Source organism: Hypomesus nipponensis, chromosome 11, assembly GCF_054491055.1.
Source record: "Hypomesus nipponensis isolate SF chromosome 11, ASM5449105v1, whole genome shotgun sequence".
Lineage (NCBI taxonomy): Eukaryota > Metazoa > Chordata > Actinopteri > Osmeriformes > Osmeridae > Hypomesus > Hypomesus nipponensis.
The window spans coordinates 17707140-17733170 of NC_140371.1; the positions used below are offsets into that span (position 1 = coordinate 17707140).

The 26031-nt window shown below is 44.9% G+C and overlaps 1 protein-coding gene across 2 annotated transcripts; it reads right to left on the reverse strand.

Annotated features, from left to right (window-relative positions):
- Positions 1-6117: 6117 nt before the first annotated feature.
- On the reverse strand, positions 6118-25584 carry LOC146268490 (putative E3 ubiquitin-protein ligase HECTD2). Of its 2 annotated transcripts, XM_084710148.1 has the most exons (22): positions 24882-25583; positions 24665-24715; positions 22116-22245; positions 20719-20857; positions 20520-20622; positions 20235-20324; positions 19923-19987; positions 19673-19718; positions 18226-18335; positions 17882-18030; positions 17574-17697; positions 16892-16988; positions 16649-16756; positions 16142-16274; positions 14748-14836; positions 12756-12914; positions 12039-12113; positions 10507-10594; positions 9821-9927; positions 8373-8488; positions 7807-7950; positions 6118-7672 (listed from the first exon to the last, which is right to left on the reverse strand). In XM_084710148.1, the coding sequence occupies exons 2-22, from the start codon at positions 24665-24667 to the stop codon at positions 7552-7554; spliced, it is 2196 nt and encodes a 731-aa protein (XP_084566274.1). In that variant the 5' UTR covers positions 24668-24715; positions 24882-25583; the 3' UTR covers positions 6118-7551. The 2 variants fall into 2 exon arrangements, with proteins under 2 accessions (XP_084566274.1, XP_084566273.1); XM_084710147.1 differs by having other exon boundaries at positions 24665-25584.
- Positions 25585-26031: the final 447 nt, after the last annotated feature.

Here is a 26031-nt window from a genome sequence, read left to right on the forward strand (position 1 = left end):
CACTGACCGAAGTTAGAGCCAAGTGACCTTTTGGCATCCATTTTAGCAGTAGTAAGGTCATGAAAACAGGTTACCTGTAGAGTTAACTGGGGACATGTTTACTATGCAAACAACATTTTGGCCCTGTTTTTAAACTTATCTTCAAAGGATCACCATTCTGCCATTACTAGATTGGTGCCAGCTATGTACACAAATCAGTGACATGTTTTGAATGAGGAAAAAGACCTCTTTCCCCAGGCCCCTCTCATCCAGGTGTAGCTGCTTTTTTTTTTAAACATTGAAATAAATGTTAAAGAAGTGAAATTAAAACCAATACATTTGGTGGTTTTTACATTTCAATATCAAGTATTCAATGCCTTTTTGGAATTCAAAACATGATGTCAGTGATTTGCTTCCATAGTCACCTGGATAGAGGTTTACATGTTTGTCACATGTAACTATCTGATCAGTGTAGATTGCTTTACCAACACTCAAACAAACAAGGCTTTTTCAAAAACATGCTTTTCAAACTGTTCAACCGGGGCCTTAGTAATGCAGTCTTAGAGTCACAGCAAAACTATGTGGCTGGAATGAAAGGAACAACGTTAACCTGGAGCAAGGGAGAGGGAAAGCAGGAGGGTTTGGATGCCTAAAATACACAATCATCTAGAATAGTTTAACTGTTTTTTGTTTTTTTTACAACATAGGCCAGTGAGATGCACATTCCTTCATTTGAAGTTTGTTACAGTGTAGATGTAGCCCACTTCTTTTCTCATGATAAGAGGTCAAATGTGGTCAGAAGTAGAGGTTAAGATGGAGGACCAGTTGTAGCAAGACAGGGGGAGAGACGTCTAACAGGGGGTGAAGAACATCACAGGCTTAAAACAATCTACGGAAAGACCGGCTGAGGGAAGCCTGAACAGGGCCAACGAGCTAAACCTGTTCTTGAACAGGTTTGATAACTGCCTTACCTGCTCTCCCTCCAGATTGACCCCTACCACCCCCCCCCCCCTCCCCTATATGGCCCATCTTCAACTTCCCCCACAACTGCACCCCTGTCATCCACCACTGCCCAGGGGAAGAGAAGCTGACCACACACAGCCTGGATAGGGTTAGGCCAAGGGTGCTGGGGAGTCATGCCACCCAGTTTTGCAAAGTACTGTGTGGGGGTCCAAATTTGTAAAACCCCAAAAATATAAAATAATTCTGACACAACATAAATACACCATTAGGTGTATGCTATAGCTGGGAGTGTAACTAATGTGATTGACTTGTGTGCGTGGTCATGATGGCAAAGGAGTTTTGTCGTGTGGTCTTCTCTTGAACCTCAGTTAAAACCACATTTAATATTTATATTATTCCTAAAATGGGTACCTCGCAAACAATAGTAAAGCTAAACGCGTGCACATTGTAAATATACTTTAAACCTTCTTGTAAATAGAGTTGCAACTAAGAGTCCAAATATAGTGTGGTTGGAGGACTGTCTAAACTTTACTTTAGACTCTAAAGTATCATGCTCAATTCTCCCCCCATCCCACATTCCCCCTAACCTTTTTGGCCAAACTATTTTAATGCATGTTACCCAAAACAAAGGAGTTCTTTATTTTGGTCTTGTTTCCGTGTCTGTGAGTGTGTTAACTTGGCAGCAATGCTAATAGTCTTTCCTTGAGGCCAGTTGCCTTTCTTCTAGGCTGGCCTGACAATACAGGGGAACGTCATGGCTATTTAACCCCCACCTGTGGAGATCATGGGGCAGCCTGGTTTAACGTCCGCTAAATGAATACATGTAATGTAGATGTAATGTAATGTCTGTCGCTTAGTACAATACAAAATGCAAGTATGAGAACTGTACTCAGGTAACATACCCTATGTAATAATTAGGTGTTAAAACATTATAATGGTAATTTATGTTTGTTTCATTCAATAGACTCATAGATTAACACAACTGGTGTAATGATGTATTACGGTTTCATGGAGTTATTCATCAAACTACAAACTACAAAAGCATTCACTATAAACACTATTACGTATATATCACTGGGATTTTTAGAGTCGATCATTCCAGTTGGCTCAGACACCTTAACCGTGCGGACGGACAAGACCAGTTGGATGGATTGTATTATATAATCTTGCTGGGAAACACTTCCACCAACCTAAATATACCTTTGGGAGGTTGGGAGGAATTTGCAGTCTAACATAGTGTGTACTGTGAAAGGCGACACCCCAACCTACGGCAAAATGTTTGGGAGGGTTGTTGGGTTCACCAACTCTCCTCTCTAGAGTATATAATAGAGAGGAGGGGGGGTTACAGGGTTCAGTCCTGGTCTTTAGAAAGTGTCAATGCTTAAAATACAGGTGTGTGTGTGTGTGTGTACACCAGATTTTACAATTGGCCTACCTCATCCTCCTTTGAGACCTAATAGCAGATATTTTTTTAGTCCTTTGAAGAAAGGACAAGGTTGTAGGTTAAGATTTCACTGAAACACATTTTGAAGTTGATAATGTATACCCAATCTCCACACGGTAAACACAGTGCCAGTCAAAGGGATCTCCAACAAGCTCCGGACAAATGCTGAAAGTTTTAAATTAAGTTTCACTTACACAGAGCTAAATGCCATCACAGAAGCAACATATGTAAATGAAGACAGATGTGTTATATGTGCAACATTGGCCATATCACACAAATAAGTGTCATGCAGTTGAATAAATTATGTGTAAATAGATTGATACACAAATGTAAATAACTAGATACAGTAGATACAGATGGTTTAAGATGGACAAAGATTAATAATACCTGGAAAACCAGTTGACTTCTCACTTTAAGCACACAATTTCGTATTAATGACATCTCAGGCTCACCAAGAGTCACCTAGAAGAAGATTCTTGACAAAAAAAAAACATCACTATTCTGCTATCTTATATCAGTTGAACTTTGAGATGGTGTGGTGAGATGGCGTTGTGTGGCTCGGGGCTTCCATGTGCAGATACCAGTCACGTTTGAGTGAGGGGGATCATCTACCCAACACGAGACAGAAATGGTCCTGCAGAAAGGTGATACAGTCTGTAGCCACGTCGTGTACACGCGCTACTACCGTGATCACTCCCTCTCTCCCCGCCAATGTGACAGAGGAGGGGCGGGGGGGGGGGGTCGTAGGTCAGGGGGCAAGGGGGGATTGTGGGGGAAAGGTGGAATCCTTAAATACACAGCGCCGTCTGACGCACAGGTCGACTATCTTTAGTGCAGTTCAGCTGCAACCTCGATATCTTTGACTGCATTTTGCTGCTACTTAGATTAGAGTAGATCAAAGTACCTCAGGTTAAGAATGGGATAATCCAGCTTCTTCATGCAGTTAACAAGGAGTGCTACCACAAGTGGTTTACACAAATAAACAACCTGTCTGTGGTTGTATATTGTCTGTTTTGATAGGTTCCGGCTAATTTTATTCACCCTAAGTCTCCGTTGAGAATGCAGAGCTTATTTTAGCTCGTTCGAGTTATCAAAGTAAACAAGATGGGTGAGTGATGAAAGGGAGTGGAGGAGAGGAGGGTTGGGGTCATTCTTCATAAAAGGCTCAGGCCATGTGAGCCCCATGAACACAGAGGGCTTTTCTGAGACAACAAAGACGACAGGAATCCAGTGGGGACAGTGGGACACACACAAACACACACACTGTAGTGGCACCAGTCACTTGCATTCGTGTGCACTCATGTAAAGACAACCAACAAAATACCACCATCTCCAGCAGTGTGACTAATTGACTCATTCATTTGAAACAGAATCATTATCTCCATTTTAATGCATCCAACGAAGCAGGACACAGCTATGTTGATTTGTGAATGGTAGTTACTGTTTGTTAACTTCCCATGCTTAGTTGTGTAGAAACATCTAACTGTGGAAGGCTGCAGAGCAGTGGAGGTCAAGTGAAGATGGTAGATGACCACCCTCCAGACTAAACTTGGCAAATCACATCAGACTCTGCTCATACGACCCCCCAAGTCCTCTGGGTCCCTGCTCCAGCCTGTGGAATCGTATAGCCTCACAGTGTGTGTGTGTGTGTGTGTGTGTGTGTGAGACCGAGAGAGAGAGAGAGAGAGAGAGAGAGAGAGAGAGAGAGAGAGAGAAAGAGAGAGTATTTTTGTCTGGCCTATAAATAGAGCATCAGTGTCTCAATTGATCTACCCTCGTGTAATCCACAATCAAGAAAGGGGAGGATGACTCCACTCATGGTAAACAGAATTCTTGCAAGGTGATTTTTGTATCTGAAAGTACACTGTATTTTACCACCAGGACAAAAAGTGCCACCAGAGTTCCACTTACATATTCCTCATGCTCGTCCTATCTTCTGGCAGGCAGCCAAGTCATCCACAGTTCAGTATCAGTGACACATGATCAATTTGCCATCCTAAACTTGCCCAATTCTTTTGAACATTCAATTAGGAATCATAATGGAAAGAAAATCAAAGGATTCAAGATTGGTACGGCAGTAAAAAACACATATTTCAAGCTAAAAGGCCTTGAAATCCTAAAAACCATTACACACGCACACACACGTGCAGACAAACATTTTTGAATAAGGGTGCAGAAAGGGTTCAGTGTGTTCTTGTGTGTCCCTGGTCCCAGGTGTTGATTCAGCCCAGGCTCCTGCTGTGCCTCAGACCTCCTCCTGTCCTCACCCCCTGGGTCTGGGGGAGAGATGCCCCCTGGGTCTGGGGGAGAGATGCCCCCTGGGTCTGGGGGAGAGATGCCCCCTGGGTCTGGGGGAGAGATGCCCCCTGGGTCTGGGGGAGAGATGCCCCCTGGGTCTGGGGGAGAGATGCCCCCTGGGTCTGGGGGAGAGATGCCCCCTGGGTCTGGGGGAGAAATGGGTGGTGAGGATGTTTACTTGTATCCCCTTTTATTACAAGGGTTTGACAGCTGCCCTTTGAGAGAGAAAAACCGTCAGAGGACAACTAACATTCCTCGAAGAGAGATGGTAAAGATTTCCTGGCCACAGCCTGGTTCTCTTCCCAAATATAGTGTATATGGTGTGGACCCATCAGAACTATATATTAACAATCTTGGACGAAAGTTTGACGAAAAAGTGAAAACGTGCGTAGGTTGATGTCCACTGAAGGATTGGTAGTATCCTTCAGTCAGTCAGTCCATCTATCACCATGACATGGAGGCCTTGGAGGGCTCTGCTGGTGGCAAACAGCTCAGACAGTTGTGGCCTATTTTGAGGACAAAAATGAAGGAAAATAGCAAGCACAGAAAAGAGATGACTAACCAATCACAGCACTTCCTGGTGGAGGTTGCCCACCAGAAAGACTGGAAGGATAGCATCAGTTGGATGTTGGATGGTTTCATAAACAGAGGGTTATGTGGGGAGAAGGTAAATGGCAAGAGGTCAGACATGGAAAAGAAGGGGAGTGGAACGGATAAGGGAGGGAGAGTTTGGTTTTAGACGAGGTTATCCCGGGGGAAATATGTGCTGGAGAAGGGCCAGCATCTATTGCACATGAGGTTTCCATTTGAAAGGTCAACTACAAAGTTGAGCACGTCAGTACAAAGAACATGGTGTGATGGCGAACCCCTCCTATTTCCAATGTTTACAAGTCCACCAATGTGACCAGGGCAGGTTGGCTATTATAGGGTGCTTTGTAAGAGGTATGATGTCTATAAGAAGTATTCACCCCCTGGATGTTTGCCCCTTTTGTTGCTTTTATACATGAAACCATCGTCAATATAATTGGGCTTTTTTGACAAGAATTTGCCAAAAAAAACCTTCTTTCATGTCAAAGTGAAAACAGATTTTTACAAACTTATGTCAATTAATAACAAATATACAGTGTAAAATTTGTGTTTGCATAAATATTCACACTCTTTAAAGTGACTGACCTAATTCAACCTAGGCTGACCAAGGTCCAGCTAGATGATGCCAGCACTGTCACAATGAGTGAAATGGAGAGTGCAGTTGATGTTTCAGGTGATAGTCGACGCCTGTGTCTGGGAGGTCCAGCCTCTGGTTCAGCAGTATTCCTACTACAATTTCCACCCCTATCTCCCAAAAGCTTCTCTACCACCAACCCCTTTAGATCTGAGCTATTGTGACCTTTTGTCACAACTGTGTTTTAACATAAGCCTGACAAAGACAAAGATTTGTGATGCCATAGAAGTTTATTGTTTTAAATGAGACAGTGATTATCACTCAAATCTAATAAATAACAGCACAACATTGAACATTGTTGGTCTATGATTATAAAACATATCTGGACAACAACCATAAGCCTCAGAATGTGATAACCTTAGATTGAACTTTCCCCCATGAAGATAAATTGACATTCGAATAGCACGTTCAAGCTTTATTATTCTAACAGAGCACTGACATTTATGGCATTGACCAAAATATGATACAACATTAGTCAGATCACTGTCTTACAACATAATCACTGACAATAAATATGTGTACGGGTATTGCCTTCCTTGTTTTGCCTGCCACACAAATACTGTGTCTATGTCTTGACAAATGGAAAACAGCACTACTGTACATGTATGCAGCGTTGATCAGTTAAACAATCTACTGTATATCAATCAAACAGAGTGAAGGCACTGGACTGACCAGGCTTGAATACATACAGTACAAAAATGACTAGAACGAGAAAGGTTTGTGTACAAATATATCAGACGTCTACCCTGTCAACTATCTCTTGTTGGAGAGAGGAGAGTCTAGCTACTGAATTCAACCAGGCAGGCTTTGACCAACATTTAACTCCATATGTTCGATAAAAGATGGCAGTGGTATGGGTTAACTTTAAAACTACCCAGCTGACCGACTGAACTGAAGAGGAGACAGAACGAGGTCTATACTGACCTCAATTCTTGCTTGGCCAAAATAAAAGGTAAGCACAGACTGGCCTGTCTTCTAACAGAACACCAAGCTGACAGGGGCCTGAATAATAATGTCATATTCGTCTCTGAGGAAATTAACTGACAACAAAACACAATACAGATCTACTGTATAACCTGGCACAGAATCGGTCTGCACTGCTGACAGAGAATTGAAAGAAAGATTGATCTGCTGCTCCTATCGTATGACAGGCGTATGTCAAAAACACCCAGAAACCCTAACCCAGAATTGATCATTTCATGAGACAATCCATATCTCAGGAAAAGATAAGTAATGCTCTTTAACCAGCAAAGCCTTTTACCATGAGGGATAACAGTGTATAACAAATTAAAGAAAGAGAGAAATACTAGTATGAGCTCACAAAAAAATATAGGACTATTATAATCACTGAGAAGTTGCTGTTGTCTACGTATGTCAGAGGGATTTGAGACTTCTTACATCTCTTACCTCTGTCTTGACAAACTGATCAAACCAGATCTCTCAGCATGCCAGACACCTGAGGCCTTTCTCACTTCAGTCTAACTGCCCTAACATACAATAATACTAGAACATACATGAGAACCTCTTGATTCAAATCAGTTTGCAGTGACATCAATTCCCTCAGAAAGTTGTGTGTGTGTGAGCGTGAGTATGTGCATGTGTATGTGTATGCAGTATGTGTGCGAGTGCGTGGGAGGTTAGTGAATCACTCGAGACCAAAGCCCTCTGCGTTGGAGATGGCGATGGTCAGCTTGTGCTTCAGCTCCTTCCTGCTCCGGTAGGGGGGGAGACAGATCTGGTTGAAGCAGGTGTGGGAGATGGGCAGCCTGGAGACAGAGAGGCAGACAGGTCAGGAGCGTGGGAACAGAGCATGGGGGGGGGGGGGGTCACACACGATGGAGAAAGAGAGAAACAGAGAGCGTTAGGAGGGAGACGAATAACAAGAGATGGTGAGGGTTACCAGTTGGTGGAGACGTCAATTTTGGCAATCTTGAAGTTGAGGTCGGCCATCCCTCCCACAGGGATACGATCACTTCCTGTGGCGAAGTGAAGCAGTTTCTTCTGCAGTTCCAGGGGGAAGGCCAACACTACCTCCCAGAAACAGCTACACACACGCACACACGCACACATCATTAGATTCCCAATGGATCTGCTCTTGTTAGAACAGGTGCAGTCAATGATTCATTCCACATACGGTAGCTCTAAAGACACGCTCCCAGCCAATGTGTCCTCTACCCCTCCACCATAACCCTGGTACCTAAATATATCTGCCTGGCTGTTGTAATATCTCTCTTGGTTGCAGGATTAATAGAGGGCAGGAAAGGAGATGTGGACTGGGATAGGCGAAGCAGAAACTATACCAGGAATGACTTGGTCAGTATTAGCTAAGAACGATGTACCTCTCTTTGTGTGCAATGAGTTGTACCAGGCCCTTGTAGAGCTTTGCAATGTTAAGACTGCAGATGATCGAATAACGTTTCAATTGCCGTTTGTTGAATCTCGAGTGCTATTCTCTCCATTCCTCACCGGACTGTGGGCTCGGTCTTGTTGTAGCCCTCGTACTGGGCAGCTCTCTGCAGGGCAGTCATGTCCAGCTCGGGGCTGCCACACACCAGCATCTCCACCTCCTCTGGTCGCAGCAGCTACAGAACCACAAACAGCTTTACGACCACAACACAGCCAGAACGCATTCACACATCTTCCCGGAGGGGAACCACCGATACAACTGTGACTGCAGTCACAATTAGCATTCACAAAACAACCTTGTCAATAAACACAAACACAACCATGACAACCAGTAGCCAAGCAGTTGCACCCTGAACAGTTGGACTTCTAGGCCCTTGGCTTGACTGACAAAGTCATTTAAACTATGCTGAAACAAAGTTAACCCACTGCTAACCCACTCTGTTATTTGATTCTCTGACCGTTGCTATATTTGACCCTGAACGTTACACAAAACCCTAAGAGACATCTATACACTTATGTGAGCTATGTGTATCTTTTGTAGATGAACGCCAAACCAAATCCACCTTGGGTTTGTTTGGGTGTCCAGAAACATTTAGCAGGCTCGAATAAGCAAATCAGTGAGAGAGCAGCAGAGCGGAGACTGGGCCTGAAAGATTGTGTACAACACAGACAGCAGGACGGCTGCCCCTGCTCAGGGGTTAGCATCATCACCTCTCAACACCGTCTGACTGGATGTTAGCTCTGTACTGTAAAGGGTCCTCCAGTCACCAAGAGGCTGTCAGCGCGGCCACCTAACGCTTGCTCACTTCCAGATAGTGTTTATCTGGTGCTTATAGTCAAACTACTGCATGTGGGAGGGGATGATACTTGCAATCGATGGAGGGCACACTTTGTTCACTAGGAGGGTGAAGAACATGGCTGAAATGAGCCTCAACTCACCGATGAAATATTTGATCTGTCCTATTTGTCGTTAGCACAGACAGATTGCAGTTCAGTTGGGAGAGGATCCTTACCACAGTGTGTGTGGAAGTATGTGTGTATGCACAGATTATATGTGTAGGTGTGTATGTATGTGACATTTAACACAAGGTAGCTGTAGTCTCTCAGTCTCAAACTCAGCATCTACCCTTATCCACCACTTCATTAACCGGGCCTGCTTGGACAGAGGCTGGAACTAATCTTAGCTAAAATCGATACAGAGTGTGATGGAATGTGGGGGTGCTGATTTCAGCAAGTGACATCCATACTGGGTGATCCATACTGGGCTGGGAGGAGGTGGGGTCTCCCTGAGACCAGTGGGCTGGATATTATAGCACAGTGACTGAGGTGTACATGTTTACAGTTATCACTTTGACACATACACCCACACATACACCCACACATTCAGCCACACATTCAGCCACACATACACCCACATGAACATACACATACATCCACTCCTACAAACACATTCACACGCACTGTATACACACAGACACACACCACACAGACAGATGATCATGACTCACCAGCAGAGCATCAGACGCACACACACTGTGGAAGCCGTGGTAGAAAGCAGCAAACTGCTTATAAATCGACCTATTCAGCAGGAAATCTACATACAGCTGGACATACTCTGTAAGGAGAGAGATGGAGTGGCAGAGATAATGGTTGACAGGATTATTTCATTACATATTTGTGGCCGGTCATGCTTCCAAATGCAGGAGTGACATATTTTGCTGCACAAAGAAGCATTGTGCTATAATGAACAGCAAGAAACAGTTTTAGAAAATAAGCATTTTCATTTGCATTGCTAGCTGAGTTCTTGAAGGTTTCTATGGAAACCTTGGGGCCTTTAGTTCATCTGGATATTCTGTCCTTCTTAGTTGCTAGAGTAAATCCCATAAAGATAAACTGGTCATTTTAATTCAATTATTTCAATCAAAACTGGAGTATCATAATGACAAAGATGGCGTATCACAGTCCTAAAGCTGCTAGTGTGAGTCAGGTGGCTGAGCGGTTAGGGAATCGGGCTGGTAATCAGAAGTTTGCCGGTTCCATTCCCGGACATAAGAAATGAAGTTGTGTCCTTGGGCAAGGCAATTCACCCTACTTGCCTCGGCGAGAATGTCCCTGTTCTTACTGTAAGTCGCTCTGGATAAGGGCGTCTGCTACATGACTAAATGTAAATGTAGTGTGGGTCCAGTCTACCCACCCTTCCTGTTGAGCTTGGTGACTGGAATCTTGTCTCCGCCAGCCTTCAGGTTGGTGGACTTCACGACCCCCAGCTCTTCCTGGAAAACCTGCAGATGAAACCTGGAGATAGCATCCCTTATCTCAAGAGATAATTACACATACAGATAACTGAAGAGCCTTTGAAGGCACATGACGAGAGGGAGAGTGTGGGAGTAGCTTTTCTGGGGATGGACATCAATATATGAGTGATGATTAACACCAATATGGATGTGTGTTTTCAGCTAGCACATATAAGAGTTCAGTTAGTTCAGCTGTACCACGGTCAGCATTGGCATTTACATGATGCATATGATGCATTGGCATTTACAGTACAGTAAATAAATAACATAAAGCATCATTACAACATGATTTTATAGTCTCCCACTCCCACTTTTCACCCAGGTTATTTCAAGTTATTGGTGTATGTATGCATCATTTGTACGTCGCTTAGGATAAAAGTATCTGCTAAATGAAAGCATTATCAAGTGTAATGCCTGCAAGGCTAATATTCATGTAATCGTTAGTCAGCGCTATGCCAATGAACCCAATGCTTCCTCAAGGATCACAATGACTCTTGCTTAGAGACTTGTTACTCTTGGTGGTTAGTGGTAACTGATTTAAACTGTTATATTCGCTGCGAAATATTCTATTTTAGTTGATCTTATTTTTATTTTTACTGTTGCTTGCTTTTTCTACAGGTACACTTGCACTTAGTGATTCATGTTGTTTAATTGTAACTTGCTTAACTACATGGTCTTATGGTTCTTCCCTTTGGCACTTATTTTTTGGGTTGTTCACCATGTGAGCTTCTTGTTTTGGCTATCCGCATTGCTTTGGGGCTATCTTGTTGTTATTATCAGTGACCTATGCACTTTGTAAAGCTCTCTCTTGGAAGTCGCTTTGAATAAAAGCGTTTGCTAAATGAATAAATGTAAATGTACCACAAACAAATCAAGACTACACCCCAAGTCACAGCAAACGGACTGATTGCTTGTTCCAGTTCAGATGAAATAGCACACCTGATACATGGCAGACTGATTGGAAGCAGCGGCATCAGACTCTCGGAAGACACGTCTATACCAGACTCTGTGACTGTGCTCCCATAAGCAGCTTTGGTGCAGCCCTGGCACCAGGGAGTTTCACACTCTGGTGCTGCTCTTCAGAAGGGCGTGAGAAATACAGTTCTATAGATTCAAAACCCTCTATACACGCACAGACACACAACCATACCTAGACACACACACACATCCGCATACTCTACCCTCATATTTTTTTGCGCTCAAAACCTAGCGAGGATACACACACCTATACACACACACACCCAAACACGTCATTAGCAGCGGTGATGCAGAAGAGAGTTTATTCTCAGAGTGTGAGAAGTCTGAGTCATGAGGAGGAGTCGAGATCTCATTATATCAGAGCTGAGATCGCACCTCTCAACAAGCAGACCGCACCACCAGAAGTGGAGCTTCAGCCTCGACGCCATGCGATGTGTTGGAGATGGGAGCGTACCTGGAAGGTCAGGTAGAAGTCTTCTTCTACGTTCCCTTCGTAGCTCAACAGATCTCCTAGGCCTCGAGCCAGGTCCTGCAACAGAGGAAACACCCACATCAGTCACTCGCCAGAGACCTTATCAAACCAACCAGGTTATATAACAGAAAACCTACACGAGCGTACGCTAACGCACAAACCCGGTACATAAACACAGACACATCAACATGCTGAAAAGGGTCAACCACTTTCTGTTATGTTTACACTCAGTGGAAGCCAAAAACTACTATAAGTAGGTCAGCATTTGACACAGTTAATCAATGAACCCTGATGAAACCAGGTCAACCAGGTGTTTGTCTCAAACAAAGAGTGTGTTTAAGTGCTAGTAAAACTTTAACCAAACACTGCATTTTACCAACATTGCAGACATATTTAGTATTCAACAACATCAAATACTATGGGTGTTATGTTTTTAACCAAATACCATCAAGCTAGTAGCTCCATCCCAAATTATAAAGTTTTTAGCCTTGCAAGACAAAAGTTAATATCTGCCTCCCTCTAGTGGCTAAAGTGGTGTGGGCTCTGAGGAATGCTTCCAGCTCATTTCAATGCCCCAGAAAAAAACTATTGACATGCATCTTATCAAACAAAGACACACATTAATGGGGCTAAAATGGGGTTACTTTAAGTACTGTAAATGTATCACCAGGGGCCCTTATGCAATCAGGATCCAAGTACCGGCATGATCTGTTGCAGGTCCTCCAGGGTGGGGGTTGCCATGCCAACGGTGGTGTTCTGGTCACAGGGCAAGATGGGCGGAGTGAGGAGCTTCTTGAAGCAGTAGGGTGGAAAATGGATGTCTAGGGCAATGCTGTTGTACACAGCCAGACCCATCAGCTGGAACAGGCAAGGCTAAGGAGATGATGAACCCAAGAACAGGCTGGGTGATCATAAAACATCCTGAAGGATCTGGTCCAGACAGGTGTTTTTAAATCATCAATAAAATATTTTGATTCCCTGATCTGTAAAGTTGTTGTTTTGTGTTTCCTTGTAAAATAAATAAAATAAATACAATACCAAAAAAAGACTCGGGCTGGTTGAAGGGAACTAAGAACACCTGGTCCTGGACCTGTGCAAGTGGCCAATGTTGTCCCAGAGCAGGACTGTGGTGTCCGAGAAACAGAAACAGATAGGACACATCAAACAAACTGGCCAACTTCTCCAAGGTTTGCTTGACACTTGCCAGCATTCTAACGTTCTAATGTTCTGTAAGAAGGACATAACCATCCTGTCCAGACTCTGAGCGAGACTCCAGCCCAGTGTACACATACTCTGCACTGCCGTGACATTGTGAGTCCAACACAAACACAGCATGTGGACGGAGTGTGCTGTGAGAGTGGGTGGCAAATAGCTGGGCGGCTTTCCAGTTAGCACACAGAGGGCCCTGCGGCACAACATGTTTTACACCGTGTATATATGTGTCTGTGGTGTACACGTTCTGACTGTGTAAACCAACACCTTTACCCACACAGCCATGCAGGTGGACAGGACATTCAAAGCATTGATTTCTGATTTCTATGAAAAACACACAACTACACACACACACACACGAAAGCATTCCCAGCTGTTCTGGCTCCATATGGTCACCATATGAGGTGTGATGTTGCATTTCAGAAAGCAAGCACACACAGTTCTCTTTATCCTGTGAGAACTCCAGGTAAACACACACATACAGACACACACATTAAAACATACTATAAAACAAATACACATGCATTACTGGTGTAAAAAAATAAAATGTGTTCACTAATACTGAGAAAGAGAGACAAAGAGAGAGACAGAGAGATAGAGAGAGAGAATGAGACAGACAGAGAGAGACAGAGAGAGACAGAGAGAGACAGAGAGAGACAGAGAGAGAGAGAGAGAGAGAGAGAGAGAGAGACTGAGAGAGACAGAGAGAGAGAGACAGAGAGAGAGAGAGAGAGAGAGAGAGAGAGAGACTAATGTGTTTAAGGATGAGGAGATCCAGAGGGATCAGTAGGCTCAGATCTAGCAGCTCCCCGTCCTTTCACTCCCTCAGGCTCAGACAAGGCCTGGCACAACCCCATGACCACTGGCCAGCTTGTTAAAGGGCACTTAGCTGGTTATTCAGGTTAACGTGCAGACACACACACACACACTCTCACAAACCGGGTGTTACGTAACTCAGAGGTTTGAATGTCCCCAGATGGCCTATATGGCTAACTGGAAATGATCTATTTCATTCTGTCTTCCAACATGATTCCATTAAAAATACACGTAGCACAAAACAGCCGTTCAAGAAGGAACACAAGAAATAGCCAAGTCTCATAAACATATACTGCTGACACTTTATAAACCATATTGTGGCTTTCATCCTGCTTAAGTCATCTGCATGAACTGCTTTTAATAATATGTTGAGTACCTAGTCATGTAGGTCTTAACTGATATATAGATAGATAATAAGTATTTGAAAAGATATACTTCTTCTATGAAAGGGCAGGACACATTTATAGTTATGGAAACACATCAAAATATCTGTTACCGCAGTGTGGTTTCCTCGCAGGACAGCCCTGTGGTGTGTTCCAGCTCATCTAGCACAGGCCAAAATGGTGTGTGTGCGTGCGTGTGTGTTTCAGGTTTGACTGCTGTATGTCTGAGATTGTTAACCGTCATTCTAAGTGGGACTATAGGTTTGAAGTGGAAGGATACAGTCCCAACCAATTGGAACTCAGAGTAGTTGTCACACTTCCAGCTAGTAAACCAATGGCAACGGGAATCCTTCAAGTAGGTGAACATGCCTGAAAAAAAAGAACATGTGAACAAACCCTTATTTGCCACTCCTCTACACACAGCTTTTTCAACACATCAATTTACGATCTATTACGAGTAATGTTCTATGAAAACTATGAATACTATAAATAGGATTGTAGAATGTGTTCAGCAGTTCTCTCTAGCCACATGAACGCAATGACCTTCACACTGGAAACCATATGGCGAGCTTGACAACTCTGCTATGAAAAGTGGACATGCACATACATTATCCTGCGACATGGTAAAGACATGTTGAACTGAAACTGAATAAGCGAGGGGGAGAGAATGAGAGACAGAGAGAGAGACAGAAAGAGAGACAGAGACAGATAGAGAGAGAGGCAACGAGAGACAGAAAGAGAGACAGAGACAGATAGAGAGAGAGGCAACGAGAGACAGAAAGAGAGAGAGACAGAGACAGAGAGACAGAGAGACAGAGAGAGACAGAGAGAGAGAGAGAGAGAGAGAGACAGAGAGAGAGAGACAGAGAGAGACAGAGAGAGAGAGAGAGAGAGAGAGAGAGAGACAGAGAGAGAATGTCTGAATGTACAGAAGCCTCTGTGCTGTATAATGGGGGTTTCCCCGTTTTAATGAGGAAGCCACAGTTTTGATGTAGTCTAGGCAGACTGCCTGGCCCTCGAAAACACAGCCATGGAAAGAACTACTCAGCTCTGAGGACAGAGGGAGTCTGTGAAAGAGAGACAGAAGCTGAGGCAGAGAGAGACAGAGAGAGAGACAGAAGGAAAGTGAGGCAGAGAGAGAGAGAAAGAGAGACAGAGACAGAGAAAGTGAGCCAGAGAGACAGAGAGAGACAGAGAGAGAGAGAGAGAGAGAGAGAGAGAGAGAGAGAGAGAGAGAGAGAGAGAAAGAGAGAGAGACAGAAGGAAAGTGAGGCAGAGAGAGAGAGACAGCAGGAATGTGAGGTAGTGAGGGAGAGAGAGAGCCTTGCTGCAAAATCAGAGGCTCCAAAATCAACAAGCAACACTCCAGTGTTTCACAGTTACTGCTTCTTCACTGCCAGAGTGAAAGTGGCTCAATGGATAATAATCCAGATCGGCTGGACTTTCAATTGATGGTTGTTTACTTTCCATTTTCTCCTATTTTCAGATTGACTCTTGAATATTGTGAGCCCAATTGTGTGTTACTGCAGTTGGTACAACTTTCGAATGAGAAGTAGCGAATCAAATTCTCTAGCACCAGCCACCGTGTCTATCTCATATCTACTTGAATAAAAGTTATCCAGTGTGCCGGGTGTTCCATGATTAATGCCCCCGTCGTAATGATTAGCTCCTGACCGTAGTCTGTATGGAAGATCTGTCGGACCAGCAGCAGGAACCACTCCTTGGTGAGTCCGCCCATGTCCAGCCCTGCCTCCCCAACAAAGGTCACCTTCATCTTCTTCTTCAAGTCTGCCTTCTTCCTGGTCAACTGGGGAGGGGGGTGGGGGGTGGGGGGAGGGAGGGACAGAAGCCCAGCATTTTACACCATGGGACCATTTTCCAAATGAAGCCATGGTGACTGGGAGAAGTTTCCAGAGCTGAGAATCAGACGGTCGAGCGAGGGAGAGCGGCCCTGCCTGTCTCGCTCCGTCTGGCAGTGGCAGGCCTGGATCTGCAACTTCGTTCACCATCAGGCTCTCACACAGCAGTAACACTGAGTAAGCTGTCAGACAGTTACAGTCCTCACAGGACCCAACAGCTACAGAGCCAGGACCCCTGGCCATGACTACACAGGACATCCACACATCAACACCTTTCCTTGGAGGACTTGTGTGTGTGTGGAGGGGGGGAGGGGGGGGTTACCTCGTCCAGTGAGTCGCTCAGCAGTTGGGCCCGTCGTACCCTGATGTTGAGGAAGAGGAGGTTCATGTCTACCCTCTGCCTGCGAGACACTTTGTTCACCAAGCTTTGCTGGAAGACACCATCAGAATGGGCTTCAGTTGAACAGAATACACATTTGTGTGTCTGTGTGTGTATGCGTCTGTGTGTGCATGTGAGTGTGCGTGTATGTGAGTGCATGTGTGTATATGTGTCTGTGAGTCTCACTCTGGCCATGCTGATCATCTGCTGTTCAGAATCTCTCTGGATGATGGCCTTCTTCACCACTGTGGAGAGGATGAAGGGGAACTGGCAGAAAGAGAACCTGTGAGCCAACAGGGGGAGGGAGGAGGGAAGGATGAGGGCATGGAGGAATCTTGTGGAGAAGACAACACCATAACAGGAGGAGGAGGGAAGGATGAGGGGCATGGAGGAATCTTGTGGAGAAGACAGCACCATAACAGGAGGAGGAGGGAAGGATGAGGGCATGGAGGAATCTTGTGGAGAAGACACCATAACAGGAGGAGGAGGGAAGGATGAGGGCATGGAGGAATCTTGTGGAGAAGACAACACCATAACAGGAGGAGGAGGGAAGGATGAGGGCATGGAGGAATCTTGTGGAGAAGACAACACCATAACAGGAGGAGGAGGGAAGGATGAGGGCATCGAGGAATCTTGTGGAGAAGACACCATAACAGGAGGAGGAGGGAAGGATGAGGGCATGGAGGAATCTTGTGGAGAAGACAACACCATAACAGGAGGAGGAGGGAAAGATGAGGGCATGGAGGAATCTTGTGGAGAAGACAACACCATAACAGGAGGAGGAGGGAAAGATGAGGGGCATGGAGGAATCTTGTGGAGAAGACACCATAACAGGAGGAGGGCGCCTGTGAGAAGGCGAGGGTCTGACCTGTTGGAGTTGCCGTGGTTCTGCCAGGTGCGGTACTGCTCCATAAAGTCGATGTGGTCCAGGGTGATGTTGTAGAACTCGGTGAAGGACAGGATGGCGGGGGATGAGACGCTGTTGGCAGCGTCTGAGGAGGGCAGAACAGCAAGACAGAGCTGCAGTTACACACTTAGGCCAGAGAAAATGGACGAGATGTTTATTTGAGGGCCTGCTATGTGATTTGTGTATTCAGGTGGTAGTGGGTCCATTGGGGATGATACCACGTCCATAAATTGTGTGCGTGCGTGTGTGTGTATGTGTCCGTCACTTACTAAACAGAGCGAGGACCTTGGTGGCGGAGGGGATCCACCAAGAGCACTTGGCCAGAGGAGGAAGATCATCCGGCTCGGCAGGAAACAGTCGGGTGGAGATGAACTGAAGGAGACGCTCCACCAGCTGCCGGAATCGCCTCTGAGACAGCCTGACACACACACACACACTTAAGTACACGCACACACTTTGATTGGTGTGTTTGGAAAATTCTGCAATTTTGATCATCTGATCCATTCTCATTTCTAATTACAAACGACCAGAAATACTGAAAGACAGCTCTCATATTAACACATGTTGGCATCAGGGTTGAGGGAGGTACCCAAGGCCAACAGGAAGTACTTACTTCTTAAACCAATGGACCAGGAAATGGTGGTCTGCCTCAGACAAGGACGCCATCTGTCTGAGCAGGTGGGCAAAGATCACATAGGTACTGGTGCTGGAGTACTGTGGGTTCTACCACACACACACACACACAGAAAAAAAATGCAAACGTCATTCTTACATAGGGAGTGATGGGAGACTTCAGAATCAGAATCAGAAGGGATTTTATTCGCCATGAATGTTTGCACAAACAAGGAATTTACTTTGGCAGGGAGGTGCATACATTAAACATATAGGAATATTGAAACTTAAATATGTGGACTAACTATTCAAAAGGAGCAAAGTCTAGCTAATACTAAGGGGGGTCTAGCTAATACTAAGGGGAATACAAAATAAAATGTAAAATATAAAAAGAGAGAGAGATGTTGTAAAGAGAGAGAGAGAGAGAGAGAGAGAGAGAGAGAGAGAGAGAGAGAGAGAGAGAGAGAGAGAGAGAGAGAGAGAGAGAGAGAGAGAGAGAGAGAGAGAGAGAGAGAGAGAGAGAGAGAGAGAGAGAGAGAGAGAGAGGGCAAAACTCTGTACGGGGGACACAGACGTTGCCAGAACATAGACCGCTTTTGTCCAGTCTGTTGATTCAGTCTCTGTGACATCCTCCGAGACCACGTCATCACAGGAAATGACCTCATCCCATCTCCATGGAAGACACAGGACATGGCATCAGACTGCCTGCGCAGGCGGTAGCGTCTGTGTGTGTGTGTGTGTTTGAGTGTGTCTGATTGTGCTGATGTTGAACTCCATTCAACAGTCTCAATGTGAACACATGCGGCGTGCACAGTCCATACACAATCTCACACACTCTATGGCTTTCACTGCATTTTGCGCTAACCTCGTTCGTTCTTCCCTAATTCCTTAGCGGTGCATGGCTGCTGTCTCTATCAGAGCCCCAGCAGACCGCAGTGGAGACAGGCTGAGGAGCAGAGAGGGAGGTACCATCCAATTACAGCAGAGCTCCTTAATGCCTGATTCTAATTCTGATTCTCTGTGTGGAAGCGTGCCTGCCAGTCCGAGTTCCACTCTGTCTGGGTCTGGGTCTGCTTGGGGCAGGCCTGGTTGGCAGGCTGGCTGCGGTTAGGAGAGGCAGCAGCAGAATAAAGAGCCACATGACTCTCTACGCAGGAAATGACAGGGATTAATGGAAAGCAAGAATCTGATGACGGGGTTGCCTGGCTGCAGTTGGTTATTTCTGTCCCCAAACGTTTAAGTTTAAACGACACTGGAGATGGGCTGGGCCCTGAGTGAAACGTTCTTCACAGAAGACAGAAGATGAACAGAAGGAAATGTTGTTTTCTGAACAAAGGCTAATATTTTAATTTATATTAGGTAAAAGATAATGAGATATTTGTGTAGGGGAGTGTGTGCTTCTGTATGAATATTTTTGTGTTTGACACAAGAGGACAGTTCAATCTCACCTGAACCAACACAAAGTATGCTCTCAGGTCATCTTTCGTTCTCGGACTGCAAACAGAAACGCAAACTCATTCGCCTGAAACCACAGGACATTCTGTGCAGTTTGAAAAGCGTAAATGAACCAGTCTATTTAATGAGTATCCAGTCCAATGCAGTCCATGGTGAATAAATGACAGGAATATCTCATCAGTGTTAAACCACTGCTCCCCCCAGGGCTTGGTTGTTGCAGCTGCAGACGACATCTGAACTCACCCCTTCCATTCCCTCAGCAGGCTGTTGATGATGCCCTTCAACACAGACTTCTGGATGTCCGGGGGCTGCAACACCACAAACACACCACAACAAAGCACAGTCAAACATACCCAGGAGACAACAACATTTATCCTTTCATTTGTTTTCCATAGAGACTGCACACGAGTCTCTATGGCAAACAAATGAAAGGATAAATGTCCATGCCTTCACTCTTTCATGTACTGTTTTTTTTTATCATTTTAAATACAGTATCAGATTATTTTGCTGTTTTTATCATACAGCAGCCTCGGACATTCCCTACACGGTACTCACTGTGAAGAGTAAGGCATCATAAACAGCGTTGACAAACTTGGAGTTGACTCCAGAGTCCTCTGTGGTGTTAAATGGAGCGTTGGCTTCTCTCTAAGCGCAGAGGGGAAAGAGGGAGGGTGTATAGTGTTTCCCATCATTAAAAAAGATTTTATTTCTGGGGCCGTTTTAACAACAACTCCAACTGTTTTCTCATAAGGCGCCCTGGCAAGTCGAAGCCTTGTCTGCCAGCATGTATGTGTGTGTGTATGTGTGTGTGTGTGTATGCTAGTGTGTGTCTTACTGTACCTTAAAGGCAGCATTGATTTCTATAAAGGAGTCAAAAGTGGTGAGGTAGAACTGCCTGACGTCCCTGAAGTCTCCTGACACAGTAGCTCGTTCCACATCCTCCCTGACACACACACACACAGCACATACAGTATGAGTGACTGTAGGGGGATATGTTATGTTGTGATAGGATTAAGCTGGTGGGAGGAAGGAGACTCACTGGAATTCTTTGGTTGTCTTGGTGCGGAGCGGAATGACAGGGTCGGATGGGAACGGAGCTTTGACCTCAGGAGGAAGAGTGTCAATGGAGATCTTTTGTTTCTGTCTGACGTCAGTACTGATCGGTGGGAGCTCCCTCCCTGAAGAAGTAGGATAGATGGACACACAAACAAACACACCAAAACACACACACACAAACACAAGTATGGAACACAAGCCAATCAGGAAGCAATCCCTCTGGACATCCTATACGTCGTAGGCTCTCAGTAGCCAGGGACAACCGAAGAACAATTATGTCTTAACAGGTCTTCCTTGAATCAGTCATCAACCAACATCTCTCAGATGGCCAATCATTTTTTAAGGGACACCTTATTACACCTCGCACTCTAGGGCAGAACCCCCTTCCCATTCTTCTGTAGCCGACTCCCTCCCCCTCTCTCGTCGACGCTTCCTCATCAGGGAGACATCAAACAACTGTGTTCGATGATGAGGGTTGAGGAGCAGATGGGGAGAAGACAAGGGCCTGTCTCAAGGGTCGATCATTATATTTCGGTGGCTAAGGCTTGGAATTAATCAGGCCCTAATGACTCAAACTGCGCTTTCCTGCTATATATACTGTGAGATAAGATACTATGGGGGATGTCTCCTACAGGGTTTCTTTGGAAAAGGTGTCTTTGTACTGTGCAACTGAAATATAAATGTTTTCTGATCAAAGGTCATCCCGCTTTATTGTAAAAGAGAGTAACAATACAGTAGGTGAAGAAATGTAACACAGGAAGTTAACAAATCAAAGTCTGATCTGGCGTGGTGAATGTACTGCTGTTTTCTGTGTGCTTTTACAGTATGTGTGTGTCTGTGTGTGCTTTCATATGGCTTTAATTTGACTGAAGTTTGCACAATCATTTTGGCAGTTGTAGCCCTGGTGACAAAATCAGTTCAAACAAAGCTGACAACCCATTTCCCCAGATTCCCTCAGTCACAATGTCACTCTGCACACACTGCTGCCTTTACTATATAAACAACATCTATAGCCAGTCATTTATAGTCTATCAGCAATGTAAACAAAGGAAGCAAAACGTTGTTTCCTGCACATGCAGCAGCTACAGTACTGTATGTGTTCTGGGAAAGAGAGCAGCGTAGAAGGAGCGAGCCATCGCCTCAACTGTAGAACATTGGTTTTGGGAGGAACCATTAGCAGGCTTGAGTCTATTGACTCACTTTATATGAATGTCAATACAGAGTGGTCCAGTATAGTTGACTAAATGGAATGACTATGTCACTCCACGGGTAGGAGAGTTAGAACCGATAATGAATTGACATGCACTTCATGAACGTTAGATACTATGGAAGTAGGTGTCATCTAAGAGTGTAGAAGTGATGGCGTTAACAGAGACTCACCATGGCGCCCCCCTGGTCCACCAGGCTGTGTGCCCGCTGTGCCTCGACCCCCAGCCTCCCTCCTCTGGCTCAGTGTGGAGATGAAGGTGCCCAGCGAGGGGAAGGGCTGCTTCGTACCATGCCCCGGACCCTGGTGCAGGGATGGGACATCATCACTAGAGCACGGCGCACTTCCACTGAACGCTATCCTGTACATCTATCCCGTACAGCTAGCCTAATACACCTGTACAGCTTAGCCTATTCGCCTAGCTAATGGTTATATACACCTATACACCTTGCCTATTATACATGCAGCAAAATGGGACAAATAGCACAGAAAACGCTTGAGGGAAAAGACGGCAGGAAGAATGAAGAAGTGGCGGGAATGATAGAGGTGAGGAGACGGAGGGGGGGGCAGTGTGGAGATGGAGCCGTGTGAAAGCAGCTGCACAGCAGCAGGTTCTGACACTTGCAAACGCTCCAATGAGCAGTGAGCAAAGAGAACACACACACGTATGCTCAACATACAGCATGGGAAAAGAGAAAGAGACAGAGACAGACAGAGAGGGTTATTGCTATGGCATCATTCAGAATATACAGGTTCAGTGTTAATTCCATAAAATTTGAATTGACATACAGTAGTTTCTGATAGTTCTGTACTAGTTTTAAAACATACTTTACGTCATCAAAATGGATATGTCAACAGTACGTGCCCAGGATGAAAGCTAAAACCCACCTCCTAACCCATCCTGGTACACAGGCTTCTATTGAAGGCAGATCAAACACACTCTTCATCATGAACACAACAGGAACAATGCACACCTAAACAATAACATGCTTTTTGTATTGAAACCCTTTCAGTGTTACAGGCCCACCCATTCCCTTAAAAGGGATTTGTTAAGCATTGTGAACTATATTTTGTGTCTCTTTAAGTGTCTTGTCTATTACTAAGAGGTCACACACATAACATTTCAATCGACTTTAATCTGGCAAAAAAGTCTGATAACTACGCCTAGTTTGCCGATGATAAATGCCTGTACACTGTTTAGCTATTGTACTAGCTAGTTTTGTCTCATAATGGCATTGTTTGTGTAAAATTTATTAGCACAATCTTCTCAAATAGGCATTTGGTAATAATAAAACGTTTTTACATGTCCTTTCTCAAGAGGATATAACAAAAATGTGCTGGATAAAGAAAGGGAACAGAAATAATGCGTTCCTTATTGAGGGAGGGAGGGAGGGAGGGAGGGAGGGAGGGAGGGAGGGAGGGAGGGAGGGAGGGAGGGAGGGAGGGAGGGAGGGAGGGAGGGAGGGAGGGAGGGAGGGAGGGAGGGAGGGAGGGAGGGAGGGAGGGAGGGAGGGAGGGAGGGAGGGAGGGAGGGAGGGAGGGAGGGAGGGAGGGAGGGAGGGAGGGTTATTGTGTAATTTACTGTGTTCAGCATCCCATGCCACTGGGGAAGACAAACAGTATGTGTGTGTTTGTACGTGTGTGTTTGTGAATGTGTGCACATGTGAAAGAGAGGAAAAGAGACATTACAGAGAGGACACAGTGATTCTTGGTGTGGCTCCTCTCCGCTGAATGACAGCGTTTCCTTTATAAAACCCTGACTGCTGGATCAAAACACAGCCACACATATCCCTGCACCCATTTAGTCTCTTTCTCTCTGTCTCTGCATACATCTCCTTCCTTTCTCCTCTATTCCCTCACTTCTCTCCAAGCTCTTCCTCTATCCCTCTAGTCTTTGTGACCATGCCAGAGTCCATACTTTATGAGAGAAGAACCGTCTGTGTCTGTGGAAAAATAAGCGGCCTCGTCTCTAAATCTTTTCCCCATGCTGCTTCTCTTGGACAGTTATACTGTCTATATCACCGCAATGATGCTACTGTGTGAATGTGTGCTGCTGGGTAAATCAGTGGGACAGAGAGAAGTAGGGGAGCGAGAGAAAGGGGGAGGGCAAAAAAAGGTGATCCAGGGAGATGTGTACTGTATTCATGTGTGTGTGAAGGGGGGGGGGGGGTCTTGGGGCTAGGATAGGATATAAGGGGCTTAAGTTAGGACATTTCCAGACATTTCGAGAGTGCATTGGTGAAAATGATTCGTTCGTGTCTCTTCTCTGAAGGATGGGGACTCAAATTCAGCTGACTAGGACATACAGCGTGTATATACCATGCCTGATTAGAAAACTTGATCTTAATAGGCTTCAAAGGAGAAATGAGGCTTTAATCAGAAATGGAGTTACTATACAGAAAATACATTCTGTCTAAATACATGTTTAATTAAATTAAAGTAAACACTGTTCTTTCACTCTCAACTATGTACACATTTCACATTTATCTCAAGGAACCTGATACAAATGACCTGTACATAGAAAGTATAAAATAACTGAATATAACCACAAACACAAAAGTAAACATTTTTGCCTAGAAACTGTTCTTGACTCCTGATCCTTGATCTTATACTGTACTTTTTATATTGCACCTAAGTGCCTCGCTTTGGATAAAAGCATCGGCTACTGAATTCATTGTAATGTAAAGTAGGCTATGAAGTGATTTATTTTTAAATGACTCACCATTAGAGTTGATGTATGAAATATTGGTGGAAGCCTGGCACGTTCCCTTTCCTCCTCCAAAAGGGCGAAATTATATTCAGTCATCATCTACTGCACCGATTCAATCCAATCTTATAAATTAAGTCGTTTGCAAACTAAAGGAGTCTATCGATAAGTTATCAACTCAGTGAATAAGACGAGAGTCTACATATTTTATCCAAGTATAGTTCACGAATACCGCACGCTCGTTGAATTTGTTGTCCGTTATTTGTCCTATTTTGGAGACTCAAATACAATTATCGGTCTTCCGTCGTCACTGTCTTTCTGGCAGGTGGGCTGGCGTGCAACCTGTCACTTTCTGTCAAATGACCTTTTTCCTACTTGTAGCCTGTTCTGTATACTACTGACACACAGATTGTGTTCCGTACAACCACAGTTGTTAGTTAAATTACACTTTTAGGACAGCATTTTTTCTCTAACGCACGGTTTTTGTCGTCCTTTGTAACGGCTGCACAGCTGCAAGCTGGCGCCATGTTGTCAAGAGGCGGTGCATGGAAACCAGCTTGGAAACGGAGGCTGTCTCCAGTCTCCGCGTAAAGACATCCTGCGTCATTGGTGCAATTGAACTTATATCCATAGTTAGGCAAACGACCGGGTCTGGGCGCACGTCCAAGAGTTTAGTGAACGTATGAGCGTTAAGGTATTTGCTCTCTAGTAAGTAGTAATTAACCAAAATTGTGGAGCTGTGGGAACTTTTGGTAAGGCCACTTGCAACTGGCTGCAGAATTTAAACTAACAAAGTAAAACAAATCCTAAGCACCACACAACCTTGTAACAAGGTACAGCACATTAAATAAAAAAGATCGTCGATGTGTGTCACATGAGCAATGTTGACACTCCATGTTGACAACTTTTTTATTGTAAAACTATATGTCAGGGCCTAAAAAAATTTTTTCTCCATAAGGCTCTATTCTGTCCATAGCCTGATGGATATAATCTGTATGTTTAATCTGTGCTGATGTATAATCTGCGGCTAGGGCCCCCACCCCTGAGCTGTACACCACCGTCAGAAGTGCCAGGTCAGTGGGCAGCTAGGGAACAGGGAGGGGCTACCGGAACATTGCCGGAATGAGAGAGTGAGCACTTACCACACCCCACCCCAACGGATGAGTCTGTGGCAAGTCTCTTGCTCCATCCTCTCTCCCTCCATCCCTTTCCCCCACTCCCAAAACCACTGACTCACTGGCTTATGACTGGGCCACTGTTTGGAAGCCAGGTGTGAAAACACAGCAATGCATGGATCCAATCAGCCAGGCCGGCAGTAGCTACAAATATGTGTCAATTCAGTTTGTACAGTGTGTTTCTTCTCCTGTGCCCTTATAGAGACC